Genomic DNA, 27,500 nt, shown 5'->3' with positions numbered 1-27,500 from the left:
GCTGTGTGAGAGGCCACAAAGGAAAAGGTCATCTTACCTCCCTCGGTTTCTAGCTGTGACATGGCCATTTTGTCACCCATAAAGACACGTTGATTGCGATACGCAGCTCAAACTCCTACACTCTGTGTCATGTTTTCATGCCTCTCCCTCTGTGATATCTCCAGTGTCCAGACTGTCAGCTCAGAGGCATTGAGGGGCGAGGGGGGGCACTTCCACTCACTAGTCAACAGGAAACTGAACGTCTGCCTCAGTTCTGATAACAACCATCTCGTTTGCCCTCCCAACACACTCTTTCTGCACTCATCTGAAGTTTGCTGGCTCGACCCTGAGTTCTTCCTGGAGCAAGCTTCTCACCCTATCTCTAAAAGAGAGCGCATTTTGGCTGGTTTTGTCCAGGATCTCATTCTTTCAGTCACAATCCACAGCTTTTGACCATAGGTGAGGGTTTTGCCTTTGGGCTCAGCTCCTTCTTCAACATGAGAGACCGGTACAAAATCCACATCGCGGCAGACACTGCAGGAATCTGCTTGTCAATCTTGTTCCAACTCGTGAACAAGACCTTGAGATACAGCTCTCCACCACTTGGGGCAGGATCACACCCCCCGGCGATGGAGAGGGCACTCCACCCTTTTCCGACTCAGGACCATGGTCTGAGATTTGGGGGTGCCGACCCTCATCGCAACCGCTTCGCAGTCAGCTGCGACACTCTTAGTGAGAGTTGGAGATCACGGCGCGCGACCCGGAACACCGGTTAAACCGGTAAAAAATGGATGCATGGATAATATTTATTCAGCAGCAATGTGAGCTAAAGTGGGGTTGAATCTTGGCACCTGCTTGGACTTTGCATGCCCCACTAAACTTGGGACAGGCTATCTCTAGGTTCTTCTGCTTCGTCCAAAAAGAAAAAAATATGGATTTTAGATGAAATAAAATAAGGTGTAAATGTGAGTTTGAATTGTTGCTTATCAAGTTGGGAAAGAGTGATCGCACCAGTTGTGCTATTGTCAGTGCAGAATAGGTATTTGGCATTTTGACAAATATTGTCATCATCAGTCTTTTTAAAAAATCTGTTGGGCTATGATAAGTCTACTTCAGAAAAGTACAGGTATTCACTTAAATTTACAGTTGACTGTCAGATTTTGCTGACATTGTGAACGGTTCAACTTGTTTTTGTTTGAAATTGAAAAACAAAGATCACTGCAGTTATGTGGATTGTTTTTACAGTAGAAAATTAAAGAGAAATACCTGTTTACATTGTCATTTAACTTTTTAAGACACGCTGATGTCCCTCATTCCCTTAATACAAACAAAAATTAATGGGAAAATTGATATTTTTTCGAAATTATCCATGAAACATTATTCAGTTCCTATATGTACAATTATTTAAGTTATTTTGCTACATAATAAAGGATAAAGAATCCAAGCTTTAAATACGAGATTTACTCTTTTTAGATGTATAGATTTACTATTACAATATAGTGTCATGTATTACAATATATATACATGACAATATATTATTGTCATAAATACATTCATGACAATAATATATTTAATATTATGATTTATACAGCACCTCTCAAAACAAAGTGTTTCACACTATTATAAAATCAATGAACTTCAACTAAGTAAAATACACGTGAAATCAAGCAAGTAAATAAGTTAACAAACATGTAATTAAAGTATTTTAAGAGGCGCTATAAACTCAGTCGAATGCGCTTGCCAGGCTGGAATGTTCTTTTTCCTGTATGTTTAAACCGGATATATGCCCTGTGTTTGATGGAGGACAAATCTAGCCCGTCTCGTCTTCCAAGGTCAGCTGGGATCGGTTCGGCTAACATACCCAGGATAAACCGTATAGAAAATGGATCGAAAAGCATCTTTAGAGAAGCCCAAAGCGGTTGCGGTCAGACTGAGCAAGTCCGTCTGTCTGACCTTTGGCAGCAGCGTCCTCGTGTGGCCGCAATTTGTAAATGTGTTTCACCCTGACTAAACAGTCTCTACATTTCTTTTGAACATCAGCATTGCGAGTGAGCGCCTCAATATCCAACAAGATGTGTCACTAAGGTATTGCTTTTGCGTAGACAATAATGCTCAATCCTGATTGTGTAAAGAATATGTTTACTGTGGTTTGCGGTGGTGTAGGACTGCACAACACTATTACAATGACAGTTAATGTTTTGGTTACCTCCTTTACATCAGAATAAAAAGTGGGAATATTAGGCTGTCATTATGATGCAGTCCAGTGTCAATCAAAAATAAACATCTACGTGTTTTTTTTAAAAACAGAATATTTGATTAGCTCTAGTATTAGGTGTCAATCTACTGTGAGATCATAATGCTGAAGGGGGTGAGTGGACATCACGACTTTATTTAAATTAAAGCAAAAGGAAAAAGACAACGATGTGGTACATTAACTCAATGATCATCATCGTGATCTATCATTGTCACTTTGTCAGCGTTCTCGACACAAGCAGGTGGTTTGGCCTTTGTGTGCGTATTTGTGTGCGCGTGCGCGTATATGTGTGTCAGGGAGTCAGCTGACAGCTGGGTGAGGGGATGTGACAGTGGCCTGATGCTGCGTTCTCTGTTCTCTGGGAGCCATTTTGTCTGTCTCTGATCTCGAGTCAGGTCTGCCCCCCTCCTCCCTCCACCCTTCAGCCAATCACGTCAGCGCTCAGCCTTGCAGAAAACATAGAAACAGTCTGATTTCTCCCAGTCTCAACCTCCCTCCCTCCCTCCCTCCCTCCCTCCCTCCCTCCCTCGCCACTCCTCACGCACTCCCGCAGCCTTCATCTCCCATTTGCTCCTCATCCCTCTTCTCCCTCCACTGTCACCCTCTCCTGTTTTCTCTTATCTCAGCCCTCCCTCTAACTCTTCCCTTCGCAAATCACATCTTTCTACTCTCGCTTTCTTTTTCCTTCATAATACCCCTCCCTCCTCTTCAGGCTCTCTTGTTGTGCAACCCGTTTCCAAACAGCTAAGCCTTTGTGCCTTTTTGTCTCTTGCCATTTTAGCCAGGCTGCAGTCTTTACTCATTTCCCTCCAATCAGGGACACCATGTGACTCCCTGCATGAGAGGGCACAGTCCCTCCCACCCTCCCTCTGTCTGTCTCCCTCCCTCCTTGCCCTCCCCTCCCATCATCTTGCCAACAAGCCAGGCAACATACGCTTGCAATCAGGGCCATCAAAAAGAAAAGAGGAGCATGAAGTCGGTGCACATGACCAAGGTGGTGGTGGGGACAAATAAAGTTGAGAACGAATTGAGCGAGACTGTCGAGCGGGAGGCCGCTTCATGTAACTATCCGAGCATCTGCCAGTTCACAAACAATAATACATCCTCTTGTTCCCTTGTCACAGCTTGGACCACATCCCCTCACATTCTGCTCCAGTGTTGATGTCATCCACATGCTGGGGCACATGCTGTGTGTACATCCACATGCACGCGCGCGCGCGGGCACACACACACACACACACACACACACCCACACACACACACACACACACACACACACACACTCCAGCAGGAACGCTGAGCCCACACAAGAAGGAGGGGAGGACCCTCTGCTTGTGAACATGGTACTGGAATGTAAACAAGCCAGAAGGGGAGACAGAGAGGGGACCAACTATTGGGTGACTGTACTTTGATCGTTTCTGTCATACGCGACATCTGCTTAGGTGTAACAAAACAACATTCGTCCCGCTTTGTTGGCCTCATTGGGTGGAAGTGTCCTATTAAATTAGGGATGGCCTGTTCAATAAATGTCCCTAATTGACTGTGAGTTGAATTCACAATCAATTAATCAAATGGCACTGTGACTGGCATGTGACCAGTGTCATTTGGGATCGGCTCCAGATTACCCACGACCCGAAAGAGGACAAGCATTAGAGAAAATTGATGAATGGATGAATATATTGTTATTTTAAGGGGAAGAGTGACATTTCGCTGAATGTTCTGCACTTCTTGCCTGGACTGTTTTGTGCAGAATAGTGTTGCCATATGAGGTCTTTGTGGATGCAGCCAGACGCTGAACACTTTACTCTAAAAAGACTATTTTTGCTATTGAGGCAACTAATCGATAATCCAATTTATCATTAATTCTATTTAATAATCAATTAATCATTTAAAGACCTTGAATTGCCCAAAACCTTTCAGCCTCTTGACAGTTTATATTTTCAGATTTTTGTGTGTGTGTTTTTTGAAACAGACTGATTATTATTGTGTAGAACGAATCAAAATGAAAGATTTACAAATATCTGCCTTTATATTGAAAAACAACGCTAACATTATTTTGCCTCTTTTTTGAAATATTATGGATCCAAACAGAAACTGAATAATAAAATAATTATGATTAAAAAAATTTTTTGTTAATGCTAAAGAGGTCCTATTTTTTAAGTGTTGATAATTAAAATATGTTTTGTTTTAACATCTGATTAATGATGATGAAGCTTTATTTCACCAGGACAATGCAGCTGATGACATGGTCCTGGTCATAGCGATTACTAATTCTAAACCCAAGTTCTAGTTGGGCTCTTTCACTCAGTTGCAACATACACGTAAAAAAACAAAACAAAAAAAAACAGTATCTATTAATTAATTGACAAAATAATTGACAGATTGATTTATTATTAAAATAAATATTAGTTGCAGGCCTGAATTGGTCCAGGTATAAAAGAGTAAAATTACACTTGGAATCACTCTAAATGTTTACTCTGTTCCAAGTTTATATTCTGGTTTGAAATTCGTCGGTTTAGAATGAGACCAAATATAGTCTTTTTCGAGTAAATGTAATAAAGTTGATTTTGTCGATGATGTCTTGTTGTTATTCTACTCTGAACCACAAACAAAAGTGAGAGCCAAAATGCACTCCATTTTGCTTCAACTATCATTTCATTCATTTTTCCATAGCATTTGTTTTCAGTAAGGTCAAGGCTGAGTCACTCTATCCCAGCTCACTTTGAGCAAGTCAGATGTTGAACCTCTGTGAGCCAGTTCTGGGTGGGAATTACAGGTAAGATCATCAATCAAGTGTTTTTTTTTTTTTTAAATAATCCTTACTTTGATAATAGCTAATAAGTTGCCACGTGAATGGAAGTAAAGTACACAAAACAGATAATAAAAGGTGTACATAAAAATGATTTGAAACACTGGAGAAAACAATATGAGCACAAAAGAACGAAGTTCGCCACAGGCCAGTCATACATCTATTTGGAAATTTCCATGACCATGTTGATTAAGTATGCAATCTGACCGCAAGATAGCTAAGGACCCATTCTAAACAAGAGCTCCAGCCCCGGCTGTGCAAGCTTGTTTAACGGCTGAAGTGGCAGCGCTATTTGCCTTGTGCTGCACAAGGCCCGGCGATTGGAAACACACATGCAGGTTTAATCGCACAGAGGCTTAATCACAGAGCCAGACTCCGCATTTCGACATCGACTGTATCTGCCCAACAATGCGTGGCTATTTGTTCACCGGTTGGGATGATGAAGCATTGTCTCTGAACTTGGCTGCCCCTGGCCAAGGGTCTGCCTTGCCAGTTCAATAGATTCTGAACCACAAAACATGACAGTATTTAGCGATTCGATCCTTCTCATGATTAAAGTCTGCGGCTTGGCTCGTCTCAGTCGTCATCCAGACTGTTGACCGCTGTGGTCTGTTAGTCAGGAGGGGAGAAGAGAGGCCATGTCAGGGTGATACTCCACCCCCCCAAAAGACTGAAAACACACTGACTTCCACTCCCCTGCGGCTGAATATTGCATGACAGTACAAGTAATATGCAGTAATACATTTTCAACTATGGGATTATATTTCATGTCTACACGTGCTATGGGGAGTGGGACATAAATCGCACTAACACTTAATAATATATTGCCTGGGGCACACCAGCACAGAGTTTATTTCTAGACCTTGATTCCTCTTTTTCTTGCCTACCATGTGTGATTAGAGTCAATAAAAATGAGTGGAGTTATCTGTTTGCTGTCAGAGTCTCGAAACCCAAATACAACCATATGTAGCCTGCAGGGAGTTCCTCATCCTTCAAAGACAGTGGACAAATCGCACACTTTCCAATATAGTACTTTAATATGATTGATACTCCTTCTACCAAGTTGCTGTCTGTGCCGAAACTCCCAGAAACCCAACTGCTGTTACTTAATGAAGAAAACACACATTAAAATATGTGACAAGCAGTCTTTTTTATTATCACATTGTTTTGGGCTAAAAGTCACGATATGCGTTTACTGACCTCTTTTATGAACTCAGAAAAAGTAGAATTCGAGACAGAAGGGGAGGGACGCGTCAAAACAAAGCCAATTTGCAAAGTCATAGAAACAAAAGAGTTTGAGGACTTTTTACTTTTTCACCGCAATAGAAAAAAAAACATTATATTGTAAATTTGTACATACTGTATGAGGTCCAGGTAAAGAACATGCATGTTTTTTTTTCATTAGAACCTTGAATTGAAGGCCCTTCATATGACTACAGCATTATATTATGCTATTATATATTGCTAATTACATATTATAGCATATGTATGTGAGAGTTGTCGGGCCGATGACTGGTAAATTTATTTTTAAGAAGTGCCCTGATGGCACCTTTAGTGAGGCATTGAGAAACATTCAATATAAGGAGGAGTTTGCTTACTTTGTATTTCTAATTTAGCCTATCCCATAAATGCAAAACAACTAGCTGTGACTGCAGCCACACCTATCAAGAGCAATGCAGATACAAATGTAGCAAGCCATAGCAAAGCTCTCTGCCTAACTTGCAAGTCTGCGATGGACAGGATGGATGATGTTTTATTTTTATGTTAATTTCTAATTATTTGGCAATTGACAAAAGACAACTACCGTTACCCATGGTGGTTGAAACTAAAGATTGCAGCAAGCACATGGGTCGAGTCTCATATACACCAACCTACTGTATACAGCCATAAGGAAGGAAGGAAGGAAGGAAGGAAGGAAGGAAGGAAGGAAGAAAGAAAGAAAGAAAGAAAGAAAGAAAGAAAGAAAGAAAGAAAGAAAGAAAGAAAGAAAGAAAGAAAGAAAGAAAGAAAGAAAGAAAGAAAGAAAGAAAGAAAGAAAGAAAGAAAGAAAGAAAGAAAGGGAGGGAGGTCATTTGGATTTGGTCATGTTATAAATCCTTTGCATGCGGAACAAGCGCGGGCATCCGTGTCTGGGCAAGGCTGGCTTCAGCTGACATGATCACAAAGGCCAAAAAATGACGTGATGAGATGGATGAGGTTTTTCAACGTGATTTTTTTTTTTTTGTACGTGCATTTTAAAACAATTGAAAAGCAGCTATCGTCATTTAACTGAGCAGAGACCATCTTGCAAGCGGTGACCTTTGACCTTTAACAACACAAATGGTTTTCTTATTGCATTCTCTTAAGACCGTAGTACATGTTTACGAGACTTTATCTCTGCCGAGACTTTATCTGGAAAGGACTGACTCAAGAAAAGGTCATTATCTGTAACAACAACAAGCTGAGGCACCATAAAGGAATATTAGCGGTACCTTCGCTCTAACTTCTTGGCTGTGTGGCATGTCACCAGCATCTGTTCACAATCAATCTTTTGACTCTAACAACATCCTGAAGAAAGTTACATTGAAGTTAAAATTGAAAAAGGAACAGATAAGTGTTGACCCGCCTATTCTGTGCTTACTCTCAGGCCAGCACAGAAGGCAACATCCCATGAGCCTTTGCAAGCGAAGCCCAGGGCCCCCGGGCGCCCAGCTCCCTGTTTCTCTGTGCCTCAGTCACGCCACAGCAGGAAGAGCTCTCTCCAACTCAAAATACATCAACAAACCATGAGGAAAAGTCAGCGGCTGGCAATGGCAGCGGCGGCCGTCGCAGCTGTCGTCAACGGCGAGCATCGCCACGGCGGCTACTTACCGGGACACGCGCAGCCGCCCACCGACATCTTCTCACATGTCTGGTGGGAATCCGATGAGAATGATGGGGTTGCCTCTGTTATCCCTTCTCTTTTCCTCTCCTCTTTCCTGTCTCTCACCAGTCACTGCTGCTGCTCACATGAGCGTCTGTTTTCCCCACGGTTCGCACACATACACACACATACACACACATATACACACACACATGCACACGCGCACACAGCCGGGGAGCAGATAGAGATGGAGGGAGAGTGTGGAGGGAGGACAAGAGAGTGACAAAAAGCAACAGAGACAGACGAGAAGAAGAGGTTAAAAAGAGAACTTGCACACGCATACACACACACACACAAACACACACTCACACGTACACACACAGACACAAAGGATCAGATTCTCTCAGTAGTAAGAGAGCACTGTGGACGTGTGTGTGAGTGTGTGAATGTTATATAGAGTGAGCAGAATTCAGTCCTGCCTCTGCTCTGCCCTCATCAGCCCTGCAAATTACAGCTCAGGTGGGAGGAGAGAAGGAGAGAAAGGGAGGGAATGAGGCCGAGTGCCAGAGCGCGTATGTGTGTATATGGTGTGTGTATATAGTGTGCGCGCGTGTGTGTGTCAAAGTGACCTGAAAGATTTGAGCGAAAACAATGATGTGATGTGGGTCCTTTTCCCTCTTTAAATATGTAAAGATCATGCCGTTACAGTGACAGACACACATGCACACACGCACCCACACACAAAAGAAAGTGCCCACTGCATGTTCAAATGATCTTCAGGGAATCTAGTGACGTCCAAGTCTGCACGTGTGTTGGTGTTTGTGTATGTGCCGCAGCCGTCTGAGTGGCTTGTAACAATATAGCAAAGGTCTGCTACATGGCAGGAAGGGTAGAGGGAAGCAAAAAAGGGGGAGGAGCTGGGAGGTGGGGGCGATTGACGTGCCTCAGCTCTTTCCTTTCTCTCTTTTGCTCTCTTCCTCTCTGTCATCTCCCTTTCTCGCTCCGTTAGTCTTTCTGTCTGCAGTATGTCACACAGTGTTGCTCTCTCACCTCACTCATCTTTTTTCTCTCCTCCTCTGCCATTTATCTCCCTCACTCGCCGCCTCTCTTCTGCCTTATTGCTCTTCTGTTCTCCCTTTCCCTCCCACTGTTTATAATCTGTCTCCTATCGCTATGGCATTCATGACGCCCTGATAGAGATGTGCCGCTTTGTATGAGGTTGTCCAGCTGTGTAACAAGTTCACAATTGTTGAACCAGTTAATGACATGACACAATTAGTCAGTGCTACGTAATTTCTTATGCTCGTGAGTTGTAGCAATTGTTAAATATCTGAAAGATACAAAAGGAACCAAAAAAAATCAGCACACGTATGATGAATTTCAAAGTTATGATTATTAGTCAGGGGTGATTGACGGGTGAGAAACTGCACCAAACTGCACCAAACCATTGCAGTGGCCATACAAATACAAAAATCGTACCCCGGGGAGTACCTCAATTAACTCATTACCTGAGCTCAAAATTTGACAAAGTTATAGCTATTTGATTGTTGCTCGGTTGAAATCCTTCGTTTTGAGAAAAATATATTTAAAGTTTGGTATACTTTAGGAGAACAATACTGACCTCAAACTTTCAGGAACTGTCGCTGGACCACTGGAAAGTACATTACAATAGCAGTCAAGGACATTATCTGAGATTTGGACACCTTCAAAGCTCAACTGATGATATTGGGCAAAAATTATGCTTTGGCCCCAACCCACAAACAACTTTGAAGCTTCCATTAAGCCGACACTTACCGGTAATTTCCTGGAGCATTTTCTGCCACCGTTTTTTTTTTTTTTTTTTTTTTTAACTGAAGCTACCTTTTAATGTCAGAGAATTGCAATGATATATGTCATTTTCAGATTTGTGTGTCAATTAAAAGATGATTTGCTGTGAGGCAGCTGTGCCAGGAAAGTTTTATCATGGATATTATGTCTCAAATCCCTTCGGTCACAGTAAGAAAATAAAATTATGATGACATTTGGATTGTTCAACAGAATGAATTCTGAATTTATTTTTTAACATAATATGTAAGGAACACGTCAACACTTGAGAATTCACAAGTCCACATTCTGCAGTTTGCATTGTGGGGCTTAAATTGGAATGTCCAATGCAATCGTCTTTTCATCATCATCAGGTTTCATATTTCAAAGTTCATATTTTATTTACATTCAAAGAAAAATAGAGTTCTCTAAAATTTACACAAATTGTATTTTTGTTAGTTCAAAATTAATCATCATGACATACAGCTAATTTGGGAAAACACATCATATATGCCATTTTATGCAGGATCAGTGATCAGTTGTGATGTCGTAATTTGGGGAGCAATCGATGATGTTATTGATCGATCGGTTTTGAAAATTACATACCGTATGAATATTTTGAGAGGCAACATCATACAATTTCTTTTCACTAGTTTGACCGTCCATTTTTATAGGAATGTTTGCGGTAGCTTAACCTCATCATTTGCCGTATTTCCTTGGTGGTGTAAAATAATTTAATTGTAATAGAGTCATTTCATTTCAGGAAGTGATTTCCCGCATTATTTCTGTCTCTAGCTGTTTCTGTTTTACATGAACTTTCACTTTATGTCTGACCAGTTCTTGAATGACTTATGAGGATCTTTGATGTTTCTACGTCTGCCTCTCTGGCAAAGATGGCAAACAAAAAGGTGTCATATATAATTCTTTTGTTGATCATCAATAAACACTATAAACCTATATGCAGTTAACAAACAAGTTATTTAAATAGACATATCCTCCATCTTGGGGTGGCAGTCTGGACATGTCCACCTCAAAGTGCAGGGATTAGCTTCCGGGTCGGGCCTTCCTGTGTGGAGTTTGAATGTTCTCCCCGTGCCTGTGTGGATGTTGTCTGAGTGTTCACCTCCCCCATTCCTAAAAATTGATGGTACTGTAGGTATATCGGAGTTTCTACAACCTTCGTTGTATTTGTGAGTGTGAATTGTTGTCTGTTTTTTGTGTGCCCTGCGATTGGCTGGCAACCAGTCCAGGGTGTACCTCGCCTACAGATCGAAGACGGCTGGGATGGGCTCCAGCACACCCGGTCCCGTCTTGTGATTGGATCGATGATAGGTTATTTTTAACCTTGATCATAATCTGCCCCATAAATCTTGATAGTGTAAATTCTTACTATATTCTTTTTCTTATTATAATATTCTTATTAAAATGAGGTAACCAAACTTCAGGAAGACATGTTGATCTTGTCAAGTCCCTTTCTATACCACCTAAACCTACGATAATAAACTCGCTATATATTGTTAAATGGATATCTCCTTGATAGGGTCAATACAAATTGAGCATACGCCTCACAAAGGTAGAAACAATGACATGGCTTTTGCATTTTACCACATTAGATTGCGCATGTGTATCGAATGATTCGACCCATGAGTGCATCCTCCACACGTCGCAGAAAGGAGGTCACATATCGAGGCAGCGCTATCATCTTTGTCCACTGTTTTCTTTCAAAAAGGTATCACAGAGTTGTGTTGAAACAGGTTCTTGCTTTACATGCAAAGAAGAACTTAAGTCTGCATAGATCACCTCCCCCATGCGTTTCCTTTTTCTCTTTTTTTTAAAACACTTGCTCTTTGTCTCCCTTGCTCTCGTCCTCACCCTGGTCTCATTAGGCAGTATCTTATTTTGAGGAGGGGAATGCTAAGCCAATCAGAGATGGGAAGAAAGAGCAAGGGAAGGAGGGAGATGGCGAGAGTAGCGCGACGAAGAGGTTGCGGAAGGGAGAGGGCAAAGATGGAGTGAGCGAAAGACGGAGGAAATGCAAGGGTGAGGGAGGGAGAATAAATAGCTCTAGCAGACTCGTCCCCCATTACCCCGGGAGGGCACTGTCGCCATGGCAATGTGGCAGAAAAAGGATAGCACGAGCATGATCAGCGTCTCAAAGACCACATACACACATTTGCCAGGAAAATTTGTCTTCTATGCACATAAACAGTTTCTTAGGACGCTTTTGACAAGTTCATAGAATAAGACGACAGGGAGCAACTGCTCTTCCAACATTACTTGTATATACAGGCACATCAAACCATATCGTGCAATTTATTGATGAACAGTCAAAACCATGGTAATAAAGACAAATAACAGTCGGCGGATGTGAAAGTGTAAAAGACAGAGTAAGCACAAAGCAAGAAAGTGAAGATAGGACTCCGGGGAACACAATGACAAAGGACAGCAAAGAAAAACTCAGACGTTGCTAACCATTTACTTCCTTTATCCAAGTTTAATTAGACAATGTTGATCTTTCACATTTCCTCAATTGTTTACAATGCTTTATTCCATGCTTTAACATATGTAGATTAAACTATTTAATACATATCTATATTGCTCACAAAGAAAAAAAAAATATTGGAAATGCACTAATGTTGGCCGGTAAAATCTGTTCATACTGTCTGCCCAAAGATGAACTATTAGATGAACGAAATAACTATTAGATGAATGAAATAATAATTTCAAAACTTTTTCCCACCATTGAAGTAACTTTCTATTACAAGTGATTTTACCTAAATTTTGAGAAAAAAAAGGGGGAAAAAATTAGGTATTGAGGTTGTAAAGGCGCGAATACCCTTTTCTTGGCTGGGGATGTGGCTGTTTTTCTAAATTATTCAATCACAGGTTAAGCGTCACCACAAAGTTTGCTCCATTTAAATAGTCTCTTGATGAACTTCAATCAATGTTGAGATGTCGTAGAATTTTTTTTCCCTGTCTTTTTTTTCCAGTTTTCGAGCTAGACAACTGGTTTTGTAAACACTGACTGTATTTGAAAATGTGCCAAATTTCCTCCCCCTTGACAAAGGCTGACGGAAAATAGCCCCAAAGGATGACTCTACCATCAACATACTTTACCGTGGTTGAGCTATTATTTGGTGATGGACAGGGTTGTGTTTTCAGCAAACATACTGCCTCTTTTGGAATTACAGTCAAAAATTCAATCTTGGTTTAACCAGACCAAAACACATTTTCCAACATGTATTTGCAAGATTTTCTGTTTTTGCAAAATATAGCAGCGCTTGTATGTTTCTCTTTGCAAGATAAAGCCTCCCCCTTGACACCCTATCCCCCAGCCCACAAAAAGTCAATCAAGCATTGTTGTCACATGCACCAAATTGACAGAATTTGCCAGATATTCTGGAAACCCCAATTTCCATTGTCTTGGTAAACATCCTTGACTAGATTCCAGTTATTTGTAAAGTTTCTCTTACGCCAGATATTTCTCCACAGCATAATAACCATCTCCACTGTGTTTAACGATATATTTAATGCCATGAAAATATTTTATACCCTTCTTCTGACTGATGCCTTCGGAAAATGAAACCCCTTCTTGCTGATGGAGCTGTGAAATCCAGACATTAGTACAAAAATATCAGGGGAAGCAGAATTTTATTTGGAGTCGATCCAAAGCTCTTATTAATTGATATTTCAAAGTAGCGACAAGTGTATGCTGGGTGTCCACATTTGTGCAACCACAGTAGCGCAGTTGTTTGTTTGTGCTTCTCCGCAAAATGATTTTTACTTTTGATTTGACTTAGAAATGTTATGAGCCACCTTAAAACGGAAAAGATTCAGAAGATATTCATCTTGATTTCATGCTTTCACTTTACACACACCTGGTATTTGAACCAGCGTGTGCAGAGATTTTGTACCCAAACACTTCCTAAAAGGTAAAACTAGTGAAATTCATTTATATTTGCATATACAGCATGTTCATAAAAAAATTCACGTCTGTTTTTCCCTTGCAAAGAAATATAAGTCATCAATGTCACAAAGACATTGTTTGAACAATTATGGGACATTATTACTGTAATATCATGTAATTTACAGAAGTATCTGTAAAGTCAAGGTAAATGGCTTTTATTACTGTTCTTGCACATTTGCATGCTGTGTTTTCCAATTAAGTTTAAGTGTGCACTAATGCCGCAAACTCTTACAAAACATAAAATGGGAATCTTGTTTCTTTTAAGTCTTCAGGCTTCTGTCGCCATGCTGTGTGTTTTGTGTGTATGTAAATGTGTGTACCTTTCAATCCCCACTTCTCCTTCTCCTGCCATTGTGCGGACAGGATCTCCTCCAGGTCTCCTCCAGTCTCTTTACCATCTCTGCCTGCATCTTTTCTTGATTTTTTTTCTCTATTAACCAAGCCCTCCTGTGTTTCTCTCAGACCTTCAATTGTTTTCAATAGATGTTGTCTATGCCATGCGGGAGAGCATTCTTCTCCGCTGTGAAAGCAAATGGAGTTGAGGCAAAGACGAGTCCAATGATAACAGCAGAGACACAAATTCTGCAACCAAGTAATGTTTGTGTGTCCTCATCTCCCTACAGAGAAGGTGTCAAGTTAAAGATCAGGCTGCAATGCAGATCACTTAAGTGCATCCACATATATTTCATGAAGTCATCAAGGAGAGGACATACAGACCAGAGAGGGTGTGTAACACAAGTGGCAACATGACTCCTAAGACATCACAGATTCTTCAAACAAGCTCAGAGGGAGTCCTTTGAGGTCAAGAGTGGGAAATTGTGTTGCATAATGGGAAATAAACAGGCTTTTGTTCATTTTGCTTGTCCCCAAAGCACTACCACTTTGGGAAAGTGTCCAGTCGTGAATCTGTGTGTGTTTTATTGGCAAACAAAAACACGGGTCCCAGTGGGGTAAATACAGTATATGAGAGGGTGTGTGTGTGGGTATTGATGTGGTTGTTTAGTGTTGAATGCTGCAGTGAGGTGACCCACTTACACAAGTCTCCACATACTCCTGAACATACTGCACCCGCAGGAGACTGACGGAGGCTTTGGCCCCATTTCAGATAGTAATGTGTTTCAAGACGTGTGGGTGTGCGTATGTGTGAGTGAGAGCATGGGGAGTAACAGTAGCAGAGGAATTTAGGGCAAAAAAAAAGTAAACAAAACAAAAGCAAAACAGGGTGAAGAAAATAAAACACCTTCAAATAGCAATATCATTTACACATTGGGGGAAAATAAAGACCAATCTGCACTCTAATCTGGATTGGCACCAACTTTTCATTTCTTCTTATTCGACACATTCAAAAAGGAAATGGGTTATTAAGTTTTTGCATACAGCAATCCCAAACGAACAACAATGAAATCTTGAATCAGGAAGTAAGGACAAGAATACATTACACAATTCATCGTAAGACAATATGAAGAAGCTTGTACACCAGGTTAAACAAGTGCATCTCCTATTAATCTTGCACAGCCATTGACTATCTAAACCGGCATGACATTCAGAAGAAAGGTCAACCCCGTGCTGGTATGCAAGAGATAACAGGCCAGACACATGCATCGTCATCTATGAAAAACAGCGAGATAATACAGCACAAGCATAAGGAGCCATTGAACCTGGCTAGGTTCGTTATGCATTGCATTTATTATATATTCGCTCACTAACTGATAAGTATTTTCAGTGAATAGAGGGTTAGGGCAATAATTAAGGTCACAAACAAACTCACAACTTTTGAGCGCCAACAATAGATTTATGTGAGGGTATAAAATGAGTACTACCATCTAGTGGACAAACTATGGTAAACCATGGCAAACTAAATCAGTTTGAAAATAATTTTATTACAATAACTACTTAAATATATGTACATACACTGTATGACAACATTCTACTTTTGGCGGATGAGTGATTTAATTTCTTATGAAACATGTTTTTTTGGTGTCTATATTTCTAACCGGGAAGCGAAACATTGATTTCTAGAAGCGAAACAATAATTTCTAAAAGCCTCTCCTTCTCCGTGTGGCAGCCGCGCCCCTTTCATTGAGTCATTTTGAAAACTACCTCAGGTTACGCAAGTGTCAAGTGTTTTGTTCAACAGGAAAAAGCTGCGTGTAATGACAGTGAAATGTTTCCTGCTTGCCCCAACTGAACAGAACAGTACAAACACTTGTTGAAAACGTTGAGGCTTCCAGACATCAACATTAAGTCAAATTGCCCACACTGACCTTTTAAAAGAAGTCTAGAAAAGGCATTAATAAACAAGTCAAGACAACATGTACACTTTGTCTTCCTCCCATTAATTAATGCTTTAAACATTTCACAGCCGAAAAAGCAAAAAAATCATCATTCTCAGAATAAGTAACACATTTGAACACCTTTTTTCCGATATGCTTCACATCTTGGTTGGTATCCGTGTTGGAACCTTATCTAGATAAAGACAGACATTTATGGACAAATTTATGGTTGGAGTCTTTTGAAGCTCGAGCACTCTGAGCAAACCCACAGACACAGAAGGGACATGAGAACTCCACAACGGACCGCCAGAGACCAGACTAGAACACAAAAGCTCAGGACTACGAATGTTTGGTCGATGTGCTATCAATCTCATCTTGCACACAGTCTGTACTTTGAGTTATAGATAATATTGTAAAAACGTAGAGGATCGACGTGACATGTCTCAAACAAGAAAACACATATCTTTAGTAAGGCCACGGATGGGGAGTGGCTTGCTTCTCCAAATTTGTTTCAAGATTAATGCTCCATGGTTCACGTTTCCAAGAGCTCATTCTAGTAAAGTCCTTGACCTTAATTACTCGTACATTTTTCAATTTATGCGCCGTTAAGGCATGTAGTAGACCCCCCCCCCCCTCCCCCCCGGAGTGTGGTATCGCCCTTTGAACGCTAGATGTCGCTTCGGCGCAACTAAACTTGTATACGTTAAGACGCAAGTATTTGGTGGATTTAACATACCCAAATAAAACACAAGTGCACCGACTTCAAAAAGGTGTTCTAAAAATTGGGCAACAGGATTAAAGACTAGAACGCCACACCGAATGTGGCATTGTGGGAGAAAACAGATTTCTGACCTAGGATCTGATTCTAGGTCTTTACTAAACATGTCGCGAGTGCGAAACTGGTCCCAGGCCAGTCACTTCTTTCGCGGGTTGCCGGTGACCACGTGTCTAACACTGCCAAGTCGACCATGTGGAGCAGCAAGATGGCGGCGCAGTGGAGGCCCACAGACGTGGCATTAAATGCCGGCAACGTGGACTTTCTGAGCACCGGAAGTCCTTGCCAGGTATCGCTTTCGTCAGCTAAGATACTACGCGGATCGTGTATGACTATCGTGAGGGTTTTCGATGTGCAGTAGTGTTAATTTTACCGGCACATGCGCGCGTGGCGACACGTGGCTGACACGGGCTTGGCACCAGAGTGGACACTTAGCGATCAACTGTTAGCTGGACCCACCAGGGTCTCTGGCCCTGTAAAGAACAAAAACTGGTTGCTGTCACGTGTAAATAAGACCCGGGGTCTTCTGTCCTGGCCTAACTTCCTTTAACCGGAACCAGCGATGGAGTGCAGAAGTGCAAAATTTCCCGACTGTGCTCACCAACCACCGAATCAGGCATATTGTACGATTCTTCGTTTAACACAACAGATTAACGACATTAATTTGCACCAATTTTGCTTACAAACATCCCACGTATTTTCTTTGCTTATTTATGGTCTATAAACATCTTAAATCGTACTTATTTCGCGATTGACCAGGAACACTTCTTATATTTTTTGGTGGGTCAACTGTCAATAGCCTTACGCCCTGCAATTTACAGTGCCACTTACTGTTGGAAGTCGTTTCTAATATGATCAAAAAAGTTGATTGTAATAACAATATTTCCTCCCTGAAAGCATTATTGCTCATATCTCTCATGTTACTATTTCAAATATTTTTACAGCATATATATATGAAATACTGTCTGAATCTTGAGTCTGTGACACATTCAACCAAGTTTTCTTGTGACACCCAATGTGCAATGCAGCGGCCAAGTACAGATTTTTTAAATATTGACTGTTTACAGTAAACGACTCGACTAGGGGTACACATCAAGTCTTGCCTTGAGTAGCAGTAAAATGTAAGTGACACTCCAGTCAAAATATGTGTAGGTTTAAGCCAATAACATACTCCAAACTATGATCCCTAAACATCATATTATCTCAAATTAATGTTACTCTCAAAACTTACTCATCAGTGATTTCATTTTGAAGAAAAGAAATGAGAAAATGCCAATGTACTCTGCCAATGTACTCATGCTACGTGACTTTCACTAACTACCCAGGCTACACTCAGCTATTTTGGACATGAAAAAAAAATAGTAATACAAAGGGAAAAATTGTGCTATGCTAGAAAGCACACTTCTACAGACAAGTAGCATCACATGTCACCCAATCAAATACCTGGAGAAAACATGCATTCAAAAAGGAGTTTAGGTTTCTGCTCTCAAATGCGACACAATCCTGTCTAGTAGGTGCCAGAAATGCACCTGTTAATAGTATGCCAGCTGCCAGAAGAGAAATGATAGTTGGCCAACTGCTTATCTACGTAGTAACTGAATTGACCTTTTACTATCATCATCTTTTCGTTTTATACATCTGACTAGATAACTGGGCTGTTTTTTTTTTTGCTGTGAATGAGAGTTAAGATTGAATGCTTAAATTTGGTCCAATCGTCAGTATGTGCGCACAACAATCAATTGTGTTTGGTATAAGAGAATTTCAAGAGTGTTTAGTTTCACACAGTCACTTTTGTTCATATGTCTGCAGATTGGTCCAGGTGGGAGCAACATGAATGGGGAGGACAGTGGCACGCAGTCCTTCATGGAACACTCCATCATGGCCATTTTTGAGGATTCCACTGTTTTATCAGAGGTCAGAGTGCAATACAGGAATGGCAGTAGCTCTGAGGGTGAGACTTTGCAAAACGGTATGGGTCAAAACAGTCAGTATCTTTGGTTACCCCCGATAGGACACTACGCAAGCGGAGGAAGAGAGCGAGACCTTGCTGTCAGCCCTGACTCAAATGTTAGAGTGTGTGGAGGATGATGTCAGCAACACTCTTTCTCCCTTTGACACCATTCCAGACACCAAGCTGCTCAGGTGTGAGGAGTTAGGGAACAGCATGGCTACAGTAAGTGCAACCACGTTTGCCATTTTTCCTGATCGGTCATTCAGTAATTGCCCCCCAAAACTGAAGTAATTAATATCAGCATTTGACAAATACTTTCTTTGAAAATTAAAAAAAATATTTATTTGTATTTGTAGCATCACATCAATTGTGCTGAAACCATACAAACCGACACAACCGAACACAAGTGAACCATTCACGTGGTGCAGTGTGTGGTGAATTTCACTGCAACTAGTTTGGCTACAGTCCTAAATATTGAACCGCAGGTCAATCGTAAGGATATTCATCATATCTAGAGTAATTCTAATCCGATAACATGATCTGAGATCATGTCCAATCGTGCACTTTTCAGGTCCTGAAAATTACAGGATTTTTACATTCTTTAATGTCACAAAGTGAAACCAATAATGCTTAGGAACATAGATATTACCAAGTGCTCTACCTTTACTTCTATCATGTAAATAACATTGCACTGTGTAAAATGGATTTGTTGATTATTCAAAAATATACCATGTTGGAATACTATAATTAAAATACAGGAAAAAATAAAGTTGAGACAGAATATGTTCTCTCTTTTAGGCAGAGGTTGGATCAGAACTTGGTATCAAAAGATAAACATGTGTCAAAAAATGTGATTCTGTCGTTCCTAGTTGACATATGATCATTCACAGTAAGAAATTATATTGATGGTCAATATGCAAGATCCCGGCCTCTGTCACCAAGCCTTATTATTACAGAGTACCGTAATTCCCCAAATATAAGATGCCCCCCCCAACAATTAAAGCCAAAAACATTCGTGCGTCCTATAAACAATAACTCAAAAATGTGATTTTTTTTTTTTTTTTTTTGTAGAGAATGGTATTCCATTTAACTGGCTTTATTAATTGCAGTTTTTTGGCATATACACACAGTCATAAACTTGGTGAAACACGGATGCTGCTCAACCTTATGGTAAAATGAACTCAAACCGCATCGCGAGGAAAAGGAAAAACAACTGCTTGGAGTGCATTCACTGTCAGACTGCCAAAGCGTTCACAATGTGGGAAGTCTGAAACACACTTAACCCGCAACAAAGAAAAATTAACTACGGATATGAATAAAAGAAAATATGAAGAGTTCACCAAAGATGAGATTTATTCTGTTTTGCTATCGTTTTTACATTGTTGCCAAAGTGTTTGTGCGTCTATACACGGTAACATGAAAAATACCCCGATTTGACACCAAAATTAAGGGTGTCAAATCGTGGTATGGTGCGTTTTACATTTGAGGAATCATGGTATATTGTGTATATTGTGTTTGTAAATTTTTAACTTTATTCTTCACGTCTTATGTTACTGTGGCACATCAGTGAAAGATTATATAAAATTTCTGTGGCCGTCAATGAACTTGGCCAACATTGCCAAAAATTGCTTCCTGAAATCAATGCTCGGTGCCAGATTGCAATGTCAAAAAAATGTAACCTTTTCCTATTATTTCTCCGTATTGCTTTAGGATGAAGCGGCCTTTTCCACCAAACTTAGACCGAGGGCCAAGAATCTCACAGGAAAAAAAGAGGAGTGCAAAGTAGTCACACTTCAGCCAATGTTAAAAGAACAAAGTCAGATATTGTTTCAAGGCCCGCATAAAAAAGCAGATTGTGAAGTGAACGTCTTTACTTCCTCTTCTCTGGTGAACCTGGTGAAACTCATGCATCCCTATTGCCTTAAGATGCATGTGGCGGAAGAGAGGAGGGGCCACCAGAGCACAGCTGGATCATCACTTTCACCCGGGGACAGACAACAGAAGAACCCCACCATGTTTTCCCAGGGGGAAGTATGGAGATATGAGAAGCCAACTGGAGACAATGATGAAGATATAAATGTTGTATCTGATGATGATGACACACCCTTGAAAGAAATCGACGATCGTAAAAAGTTGACTGGAACAAAAGATAGCTGCCCAGTGCTAAAAAGTGCATTGCTCAATGGCAAATCATCCAGAGGTCTGTTTCCCAGGGCAAAGAAGAGAGTCAGTTTTGGCCCTATTCAAGTGACTTCATTCGATCAATGTGTGGAAGTTGAATTTGACGAGACAATCCCCGGCGTAGTCTCTGCAGATACACCCGAAGGTGCTGCTGGACCAGTACTTGTAGTCCCAACAACAGCATCTATAGCAATAGAAATTAGTGACAAGGCTGAGGACCTTCTGCCTAAAGGTAAGGTCAAAGCCAAAACGCTCAGCCTCCAAGAGTACAGACTGCTGCGGCAGAAAAGGCAGCCTCTGCTGGAGAAAAAAGGGGTTAACACCACCAAATGGCCTTCTGTTCCCCATCCCCCAAAAGAACTGACCGCCATTCTCTGTTCATATGGGCAGAGACACAACCTCTGTGAGATGAAGTCTTCACCTCATCAGATAAAAAAGTCCAGAAACAGTACATACCCACCCCAAGGAACCTCTTGCAAATCACCATGTTGTCCTCCTAGGTCTGTCAAGGAGAAACCATTGTTTGCTGTTAGGCACCGCAGATTGCGATCTCTTCAAATAGAACCTAAACACATTTCGTGTGATAGTTCAAAATTCAATGATAAGCACATTGACAAAGGCGCCGCAAGAATGAAACGGCCATTAAAAAATCTGCCACTGCGCGGCACCGATCCCCCGAACCCTGTCATCATTCGCTTGCCTGTTCACCAGACACACACCCCAACAAATTCCCCCTCTTCTTCAGAGTCCAGTGGTGAACACTCAGTGGCAGTGTCACAAATACAACTGCCCACTGTGGAACCTCATCCAAGTCAGGAAGTAGGGAACCGAGTTCCTATCACACTTCCAACAAAACCCAGTTCAGGATGCAGGGAACCACAAAACCTCGTTCTAGCACCAAAGATTTCTCAGTCAGTAAGCCCAGATACAGTAACTAGCGGCCAAGCTCAGACAGTCACAGAAGCGTTAAAAGAGGATCCCCAAAGATCTTCTTCTGAGAAACCACAATCATCACATCAACATACCGGTAGCCTTCAAAGTGCCGCAGCTGAGTCAGGTACAGACCAAACAAACGCTTGAGTTTTATGAAATTTTTATCCATATCATACACAAGTGGTTGATGACATTGCTGTCTATCTGTTTTGTTTCAGGGATTGAAGCCTGTGATCTTACCAGCTTGTTGGAGCAGTTTGAGGAGAAACAAGGTGATTCATTTTCATACTTTTGCTGTAAAGACCATTTGAATTTTCCTTGTGTAAATTGATGACAAGAAATATGTCCATTGCCGAAAAAATATGTCTATTGCCGAGGCAACAAGATTTTACCTCTATATCAGAGCAATCCAGTCCTAAATTTTTCTCGGTCTTGTCATTATTTCAGTTTTTTTTTTCAATTGTATTCATTGTATGTTGAAAAAAATAATAAAAATGATTTTACAGGATCTTATCCTGCATTATATTTGTCATAATTGTAAGGGTTATTTCAGCATGTATGTCATTTGTCATTAGGACGGTAAAGTGAGCTCTTTTCCTTACCACAATTCCTAATTGGGAACTCCCCACGATGTTCTAGCATGTGTACATTACAGTATGATCTTTTTTTTTTTTTGGTCGTCTCTCTTTCAGCTGAAAAGAGCAATCCAGCCATCTTCTCAAATGTGTTACCCTCAAATCTGCACAACAACACAGAAAGGACATCTCCGCCAAGGCAGCCTTCTTTGAAAGAACACAAACATGTCAGAACTTTGTACCAAGTCAGACCAAAAAGCACCGTGAATAATCTTGATTGCCAAATAGCGTTGGAACACGTTCCTCCTGAGCCTTCTGGCTCTGAAGTCATTCTTGACTCTCAGGAAGTTGGCAGTGTCAGACTGAAACCACCGCCATCCAAGGGGATTCAGATTATTGATCCTCGACCTCTGCCGTCCAGGAAGAATAACGTTTTGGCGCCCGGTGCGCCTCCTCATATACGTTCATCAGTGTCCGCAGATCACAATTACTGCATGCCTGTGGAGTATTTCCATCCAAGAACTCCTCCTCCTTTTCTCAAGAACACTCGTGAAGAGGATCCCTCCTCCTTTGTTGAAGGCAATCAAGCCTCCATCATGAAAAGTGACCCTCCCATCAGAGCTGATGAGAAATGCCTATCAGCTTCATCCACATGCACAAATGCGGCCCCTACATGTAGCCCACTTACACCTCCTCCCAGTCCTCCAAGCAGAGGACGAGAGAAGAGGAGATACACGAGAAGATCCCCTCTCCCGGACAGATTTAATTCGTCTTCACCCTCCAGCTCTGCGTCCCGCTCTCCAAAAAGACGAAGGTAGTCTGCCTTCTGTTGATTTTTACTTAGCTTTTTGTGCTCCATTTGCGCTCATATGTGTGTACCCACAGGTCCCGCCGTGAGCGTTCGGGAAGCAGGTCTTGGTCTTCTTCCCCTTCTCGCTCCGTCTCCCGTTCCCCGCCACGACGACGCAAACTACCTTGCACTCGTTTGAGGCATAACAGGTCAAGATCCCGATCCTGGTCGAGCTCCCGGTCACCGTCCCCTTCCTCGCCAAGTTTTTGTGCACGCAGGGGAAACGTTTACAGGTGAGTCAGCAATTGAAGGGCTTTCCATAGCCGCACAACTCAATTAATGGTGAAACTGAAGTAAATTTGGCCATTCTTTGTGTTTGGATGATTCTAATTCTGATTCCAATGACTTTCCAATTAATTTTTTTAACCACTGTCTATTTGCACAAACTGTAGAAAGTTTACCATTTGTAAACTTACGTATGAGGTATTCAAAGGACTATTTTTAACAATTGTATTCAGTTTGACGAGAACTGCATTTTTTTCATTGAAGACTGTGGCTTCTCATGCAAGAGAATTACAGTACGTTATTGCTCTATTTAAGTACTTTTTAACATCAGTAGAGTGGCCTCATATCTGAAGCTCGCTTGCATCTCAAATTTAGGTTCAAAGCATAAAGCAAAAAAACGAGCAAGCAAAGTAGCTTGAAAAACCTGTACTTTAAGTTGAGGCACTCATAAGTCAAGCCATCATTGTAATGATAGAAGTTGGCATCACGAAAATGTCATCTCCTTCAGCAGAGAATCCTGGAAGCTCAAGAGGGAGCAGAAGGCGAGGCTTCAAAAGCTGAAAGCCATCGTAAGTCCAACAGGACTCTAATATTAGCTGGTGTCTTAGTAATTGTTTGCTGTCCAACATGTGCTAAGTTGCATTTGAACTCCTTTCCTTAAGGATGAGCGCAGAGTCGTGTACATCGGCCGCATCCGCAGGTCCATGACGCACGATGAACTAAGAGAGCGCTTCTCTCATTTCGGAGAAGTCGAATGTGTGTCGCTGCACTTTAGAGACAAGGGGTGAATACACAGAAAACAATTCCTGTCAACTCTGCCGACATACAGCATTGTGAAATAGTAACATGATTTTGTATGCTTCCTAAAGTGACCATTACGGCTTTGTCACCTTCTACCACACGGATGATGCCTTTGCGGCCATCGACAACGGTGGAAAATTAAGAAGGCCCGATGAGCTGCCCTTTGACATCTGCTTCGGAGGAAGAAGGCAGTTTTGTAATTCAGACTATGCTGATTTAGGTGAGCGTGTAACCAAGCGTCAGGCACAGTGGAACCTTTGAGGCTCTCCACAATTCATTAGTAGATTCTGGTCGACTTCTGTGTTGCCACGGGAAATAGTGGAAATTTAAATTAATCCAATCTAAGATTGTATAAATTAGTACTATGAAAATCGAGGCTGAAGTTGTCCTTATTTGAATGCTGTCCTGTTAGAGCTGTATGCTGGTTGTTGGAACTCCAAAGTTCTGTGCACATTCAAGGGTAAAAGCTTTCCTTAAATGTAACTATTGTACGACTTCAAGATCATTCAAATTTAGAAGTTCCACTGTGCTGTGCCGTTTTGAACCGTACTCTTTATCACTGAACACCTTTTTAAATTGTTTTCCTCAGATGCAAAAGTGGATGCAGACCCATCTCCAGCCAAGAGTAGGTTTGAGGAGCTTGACTTTGATTCGTTACTGAAGCAAGCCCAAAGAGGACTGAGGTAGCACTGCAACGGGTAGAATAAGAGAAGAGAGAAAGCCACCAACCTCAGAGCTTTTAGCTCATGTTTATGTAGCAAACATGTTTGTTCACTCTCCCATGGTCCCCCCTTACCCTCAGTGATGTTCGCATTTCCTGAAGCACTGATACTGGAGTCAGGTTTACAAAATGAGCCAAACAAAGTAGTATGCAATTTAGTTTTTACACACATATTTGGACTTAAGGTTTACAAAGTGTTGAGCAAATATTCACTTTTATTTGACAAAATGTCAAACAATCTTACAAATGATAAATAGGGAGGAATTTCATGGAGTTGTTTTGTGTTTTTTTTACTCTTAACATGCAGGGAAGGAAGGCCCTGTCTCCACTGCCTGCATGTCCCTACCCCTGTATAAGCTCTTATTTTGGTCACACTTAACCATACCATATATTTGTTGCATTCCATAACAGATATTGTTAAACAAAAACAAATAAAATGTTTACCCTGTGATGTTTCTACCTGTCTTATATCTGTCTTTTATATATATATATGTGTGTATATATATATATATATGTGTATATATATATATATATGTATATATATATATATATATATATATATATATATATATATATATATATATATATATATACACATATATATGTGTGTGTGTGTATGTGTATATGTATGTATATGTATATATATATATATAATATATATATGTGTATATAAATATATGTATGTATATATATATGTGTATATATATATATATGTGTATATATATATATATATATATATACTCATATATATATATATATATATATATATATATATATATATATATATATATATATATATATATATATATATATATATGAGTATATGTGTATATATATATATATATATATATGTATATATATATATATATATATATATATATATATATATATATATATATATATATATATATATATAATGGACACACCCTGGTAACAGGGCACACAGAGATAAATAAGCATTCACCCTCACAATCACGTCCAATTTGGAGTGGCCATTGACCAATACACACCTTCTATGCATGTTTTTGCTATGTGGTAGGGGACCCATGACACATGCGACTCCACACAGGAAGGCTGATACTAGCTGGAATTCAATCCTGGACCTCTAAACTCAACTGTGAGGCAGATTGGTTAGTACCAGTCTTCCACTGTGCCATCCTTATATAACCATTTATAATTTAAAAAATGAGAGCGGGAGTTTTCTATCCGGGTTCTTGAGTGTTCTACCTACGAAGGAATAATTAAATAACCATAATGGTCTCGGAAGAAGGTGGTACACTGTCCCTTTAAGAAAGTGGTGCACTGTCTCTTTAAGACGTGAATCCGGCAGCAGGTGACGTTGGGTCCATGCGCGGGCCGAAAACCGTAGCCTGTTCAGTGGTGAACTTCACTCATCTTCACTCATGTTTATTGATGCTGTGAATATTTACAAGTGCAGCCTTTAGAACTTACGTTGTAGTTACGCAATTGTTTATGTCTGTGTGCGCGCGCGTATGCGTGAGAGGACATCTTAAAGGGTGGTTCTGGTTTTACTCCCGAGCCATGACTGACAGTCAAAGCAATTGACATTTCTAGTCCGCCGAGAGAAGCTTGACTCCTGCAGACAGATAAACAGTCAGACAGTCATGGCAAATTCGCCCGGAGTTAGCGAGAAAGCACCGAATGCGACCAAGCGCTTCATCGGCGGCGTGGTCGAAGGTGAGCAGCCTGTCCTCGCCGACATTCATCAGTAATTGTCCGCTTGAGTACATGTAGAATAACCTCCCCGGCCTTATAATCAAACACATGCACTATTATGGACAATTCTGGACTTTTTCTAAATACATTGTGACCTTTGCTTGTTGCAGGATTTTATGGCCGACCCTGGACGATGGAGCAAAGAACAGAACTCTTCAAAAGGTAGACCAGTACCCGAACTCAAATTTCTCCAAATTGCACCCAGTCTATTTGAATTGTCAGCTCGGAAAATAATTTTCAGTGCAATACCGTACCTGTATTTTTTTTTACTTGTTTTCTCTATCTATTTGGATTCTAAATAGCAAGTTCTCTCAAGTTATCCTTTCCTATAAGGCAGCATGAATTGCTAAAAATCATATTGGAACCAAAAATTCCAACATTCCACATGTCCAACACCACTGGAAAAACAGTATAGACATGAGAGACACTCTAAATGGTGAGATTTAGACTGTTGCAAATAATTCATACATTTTTCCTCCATCAAATATTAGATTTAGACCAGTAGAACAGACCTTGCCTTCCCTCCATGACCACCAGCAAAAGAAGTGCTATATTATTATTATTATTATTATTATTATTGTTTTTGTTTCTACGTTCACCTTCATTAGCTATGCAAGACATGCTTTTTAACATTTTCCAGTCATCAAAAGTTTATTGTGATTTGAAAAAAATGCATTTCCTACTTTCTCAGGGAACAGAAGTGGGGGTTGAACACATATCTGTATGCTCCTAAGGATGACTACAAACACCGCATGTACTGGCGAGATCTTTACTCGCCCGAGGAGGCAGGTGAGTTTGTATCATTATGACTAAGTTTGTTGCTG

General features: G+C 40.7%; 2 protein-coding genes and 2 long non-coding RNA genes across 4 annotated transcripts in view; 2 read left to right on the top strand and 2 right to left on the bottom strand.

Annotated features, from left to right (window-relative positions):
* ldb1b (LIM-domain binding 1b) overlaps nucleotides 1–186 on the bottom strand; it is a 17,150-nt gene extending 16,964 nt beyond the window's left edge. Inside the window, exon 1 of the mRNA XM_088418527.1 lies at nucleotides 38–186. Coding sequence (XP_088274653.1) covers nucleotides 38–80 — 43 coding nt within the window. The 5' untranslated portion in view covers nucleotides 81–186. The remainder of the gene's footprint in view (nucleotides 1–37) is intronic.
* A 4,725-nt stretch (nucleotides 187–4,911) lies between these two features.
* On the top strand, nucleotides 4,912–8,268 carry LOC148420910 (uncharacterized). The gene is made up of 2 exons (XR_015866047.1): nucleotides 4,912–5,009; nucleotides 7,669–8,268. It is a non-coding gene; the product is annotated as an uncharacterized LOC148420910 (long non-coding RNA).
* LOC148420909 (uncharacterized) lies at nucleotides 6,101–8,434 on the bottom strand. The gene is made up of 3 exons (XR_015866046.1): nucleotides 7,893–8,434; nucleotides 7,663–7,786; nucleotides 6,101–7,589 (listed from the first exon to the last, which is right to left on the bottom strand). It is a non-coding gene; the product is annotated as an uncharacterized LOC148420909 (long non-coding RNA).
* An 8,451-nt stretch (nucleotides 8,435–16,885) lies between these two features.
* The window catches only part of ogal (O-GlcNAcase like), a 23,001-nt gene continuing 12,386 nt past the window's right edge, over nucleotides 16,886–27,500 (top strand). Inside the window, exons 1-13 of the mRNA XM_088419170.1 lie at nucleotides 16,886–16,991; nucleotides 18,512–18,616; nucleotides 18,714–18,875; nucleotides 20,364–21,891; nucleotides 21,986–22,039; nucleotides 22,460–23,156; nucleotides 23,228–23,425; nucleotides 23,926–23,986; nucleotides 24,080–24,201; nucleotides 24,287–24,446; nucleotides 26,493–26,637; nucleotides 26,787–26,838; nucleotides 27,368–27,465. Of these exons, the coding sequence (XP_088275296.1) occupies nucleotides 16,896–16,991; nucleotides 18,512–18,616; nucleotides 18,714–18,875; nucleotides 20,364–21,891; nucleotides 21,986–22,039; nucleotides 22,460–23,156; nucleotides 23,228–23,425; nucleotides 23,926–23,986; nucleotides 24,080–24,201; nucleotides 24,287–24,446; nucleotides 26,493–26,637; nucleotides 26,787–26,838; nucleotides 27,368–27,465 (3,478 nt within the window). The 5' untranslated portion in view covers nucleotides 16,886–16,895. The remainder of the gene's footprint in view (nucleotides 16,992–18,511; nucleotides 18,617–18,713; nucleotides 18,876–20,363; nucleotides 21,892–21,985; nucleotides 22,040–22,459; nucleotides 23,157–23,227; nucleotides 23,426–23,925; nucleotides 23,987–24,079; nucleotides 24,202–24,286; nucleotides 24,447–26,492; nucleotides 26,638–26,786; nucleotides 26,839–27,367; nucleotides 27,466–27,500) is intronic.

Source organism: Hippichthys cyanospilos, chromosome 7, assembly GCF_059441005.1.
Source record: "Hippichthys cyanospilos isolate Australia breed blue-spotted pipefish chromosome 7, RoL_Hcya_1.0, whole genome shotgun sequence".
Taxonomy (NCBI): domain Eukaryota; kingdom Metazoa; phylum Chordata; class Actinopteri; order Syngnathiformes; family Syngnathidae; genus Hippichthys; species Hippichthys cyanospilos.
The sequence above is the reverse complement of the archived record's forward strand: the minus strand, read 5'-3'. Positions and strand labels throughout refer to the sequence as shown.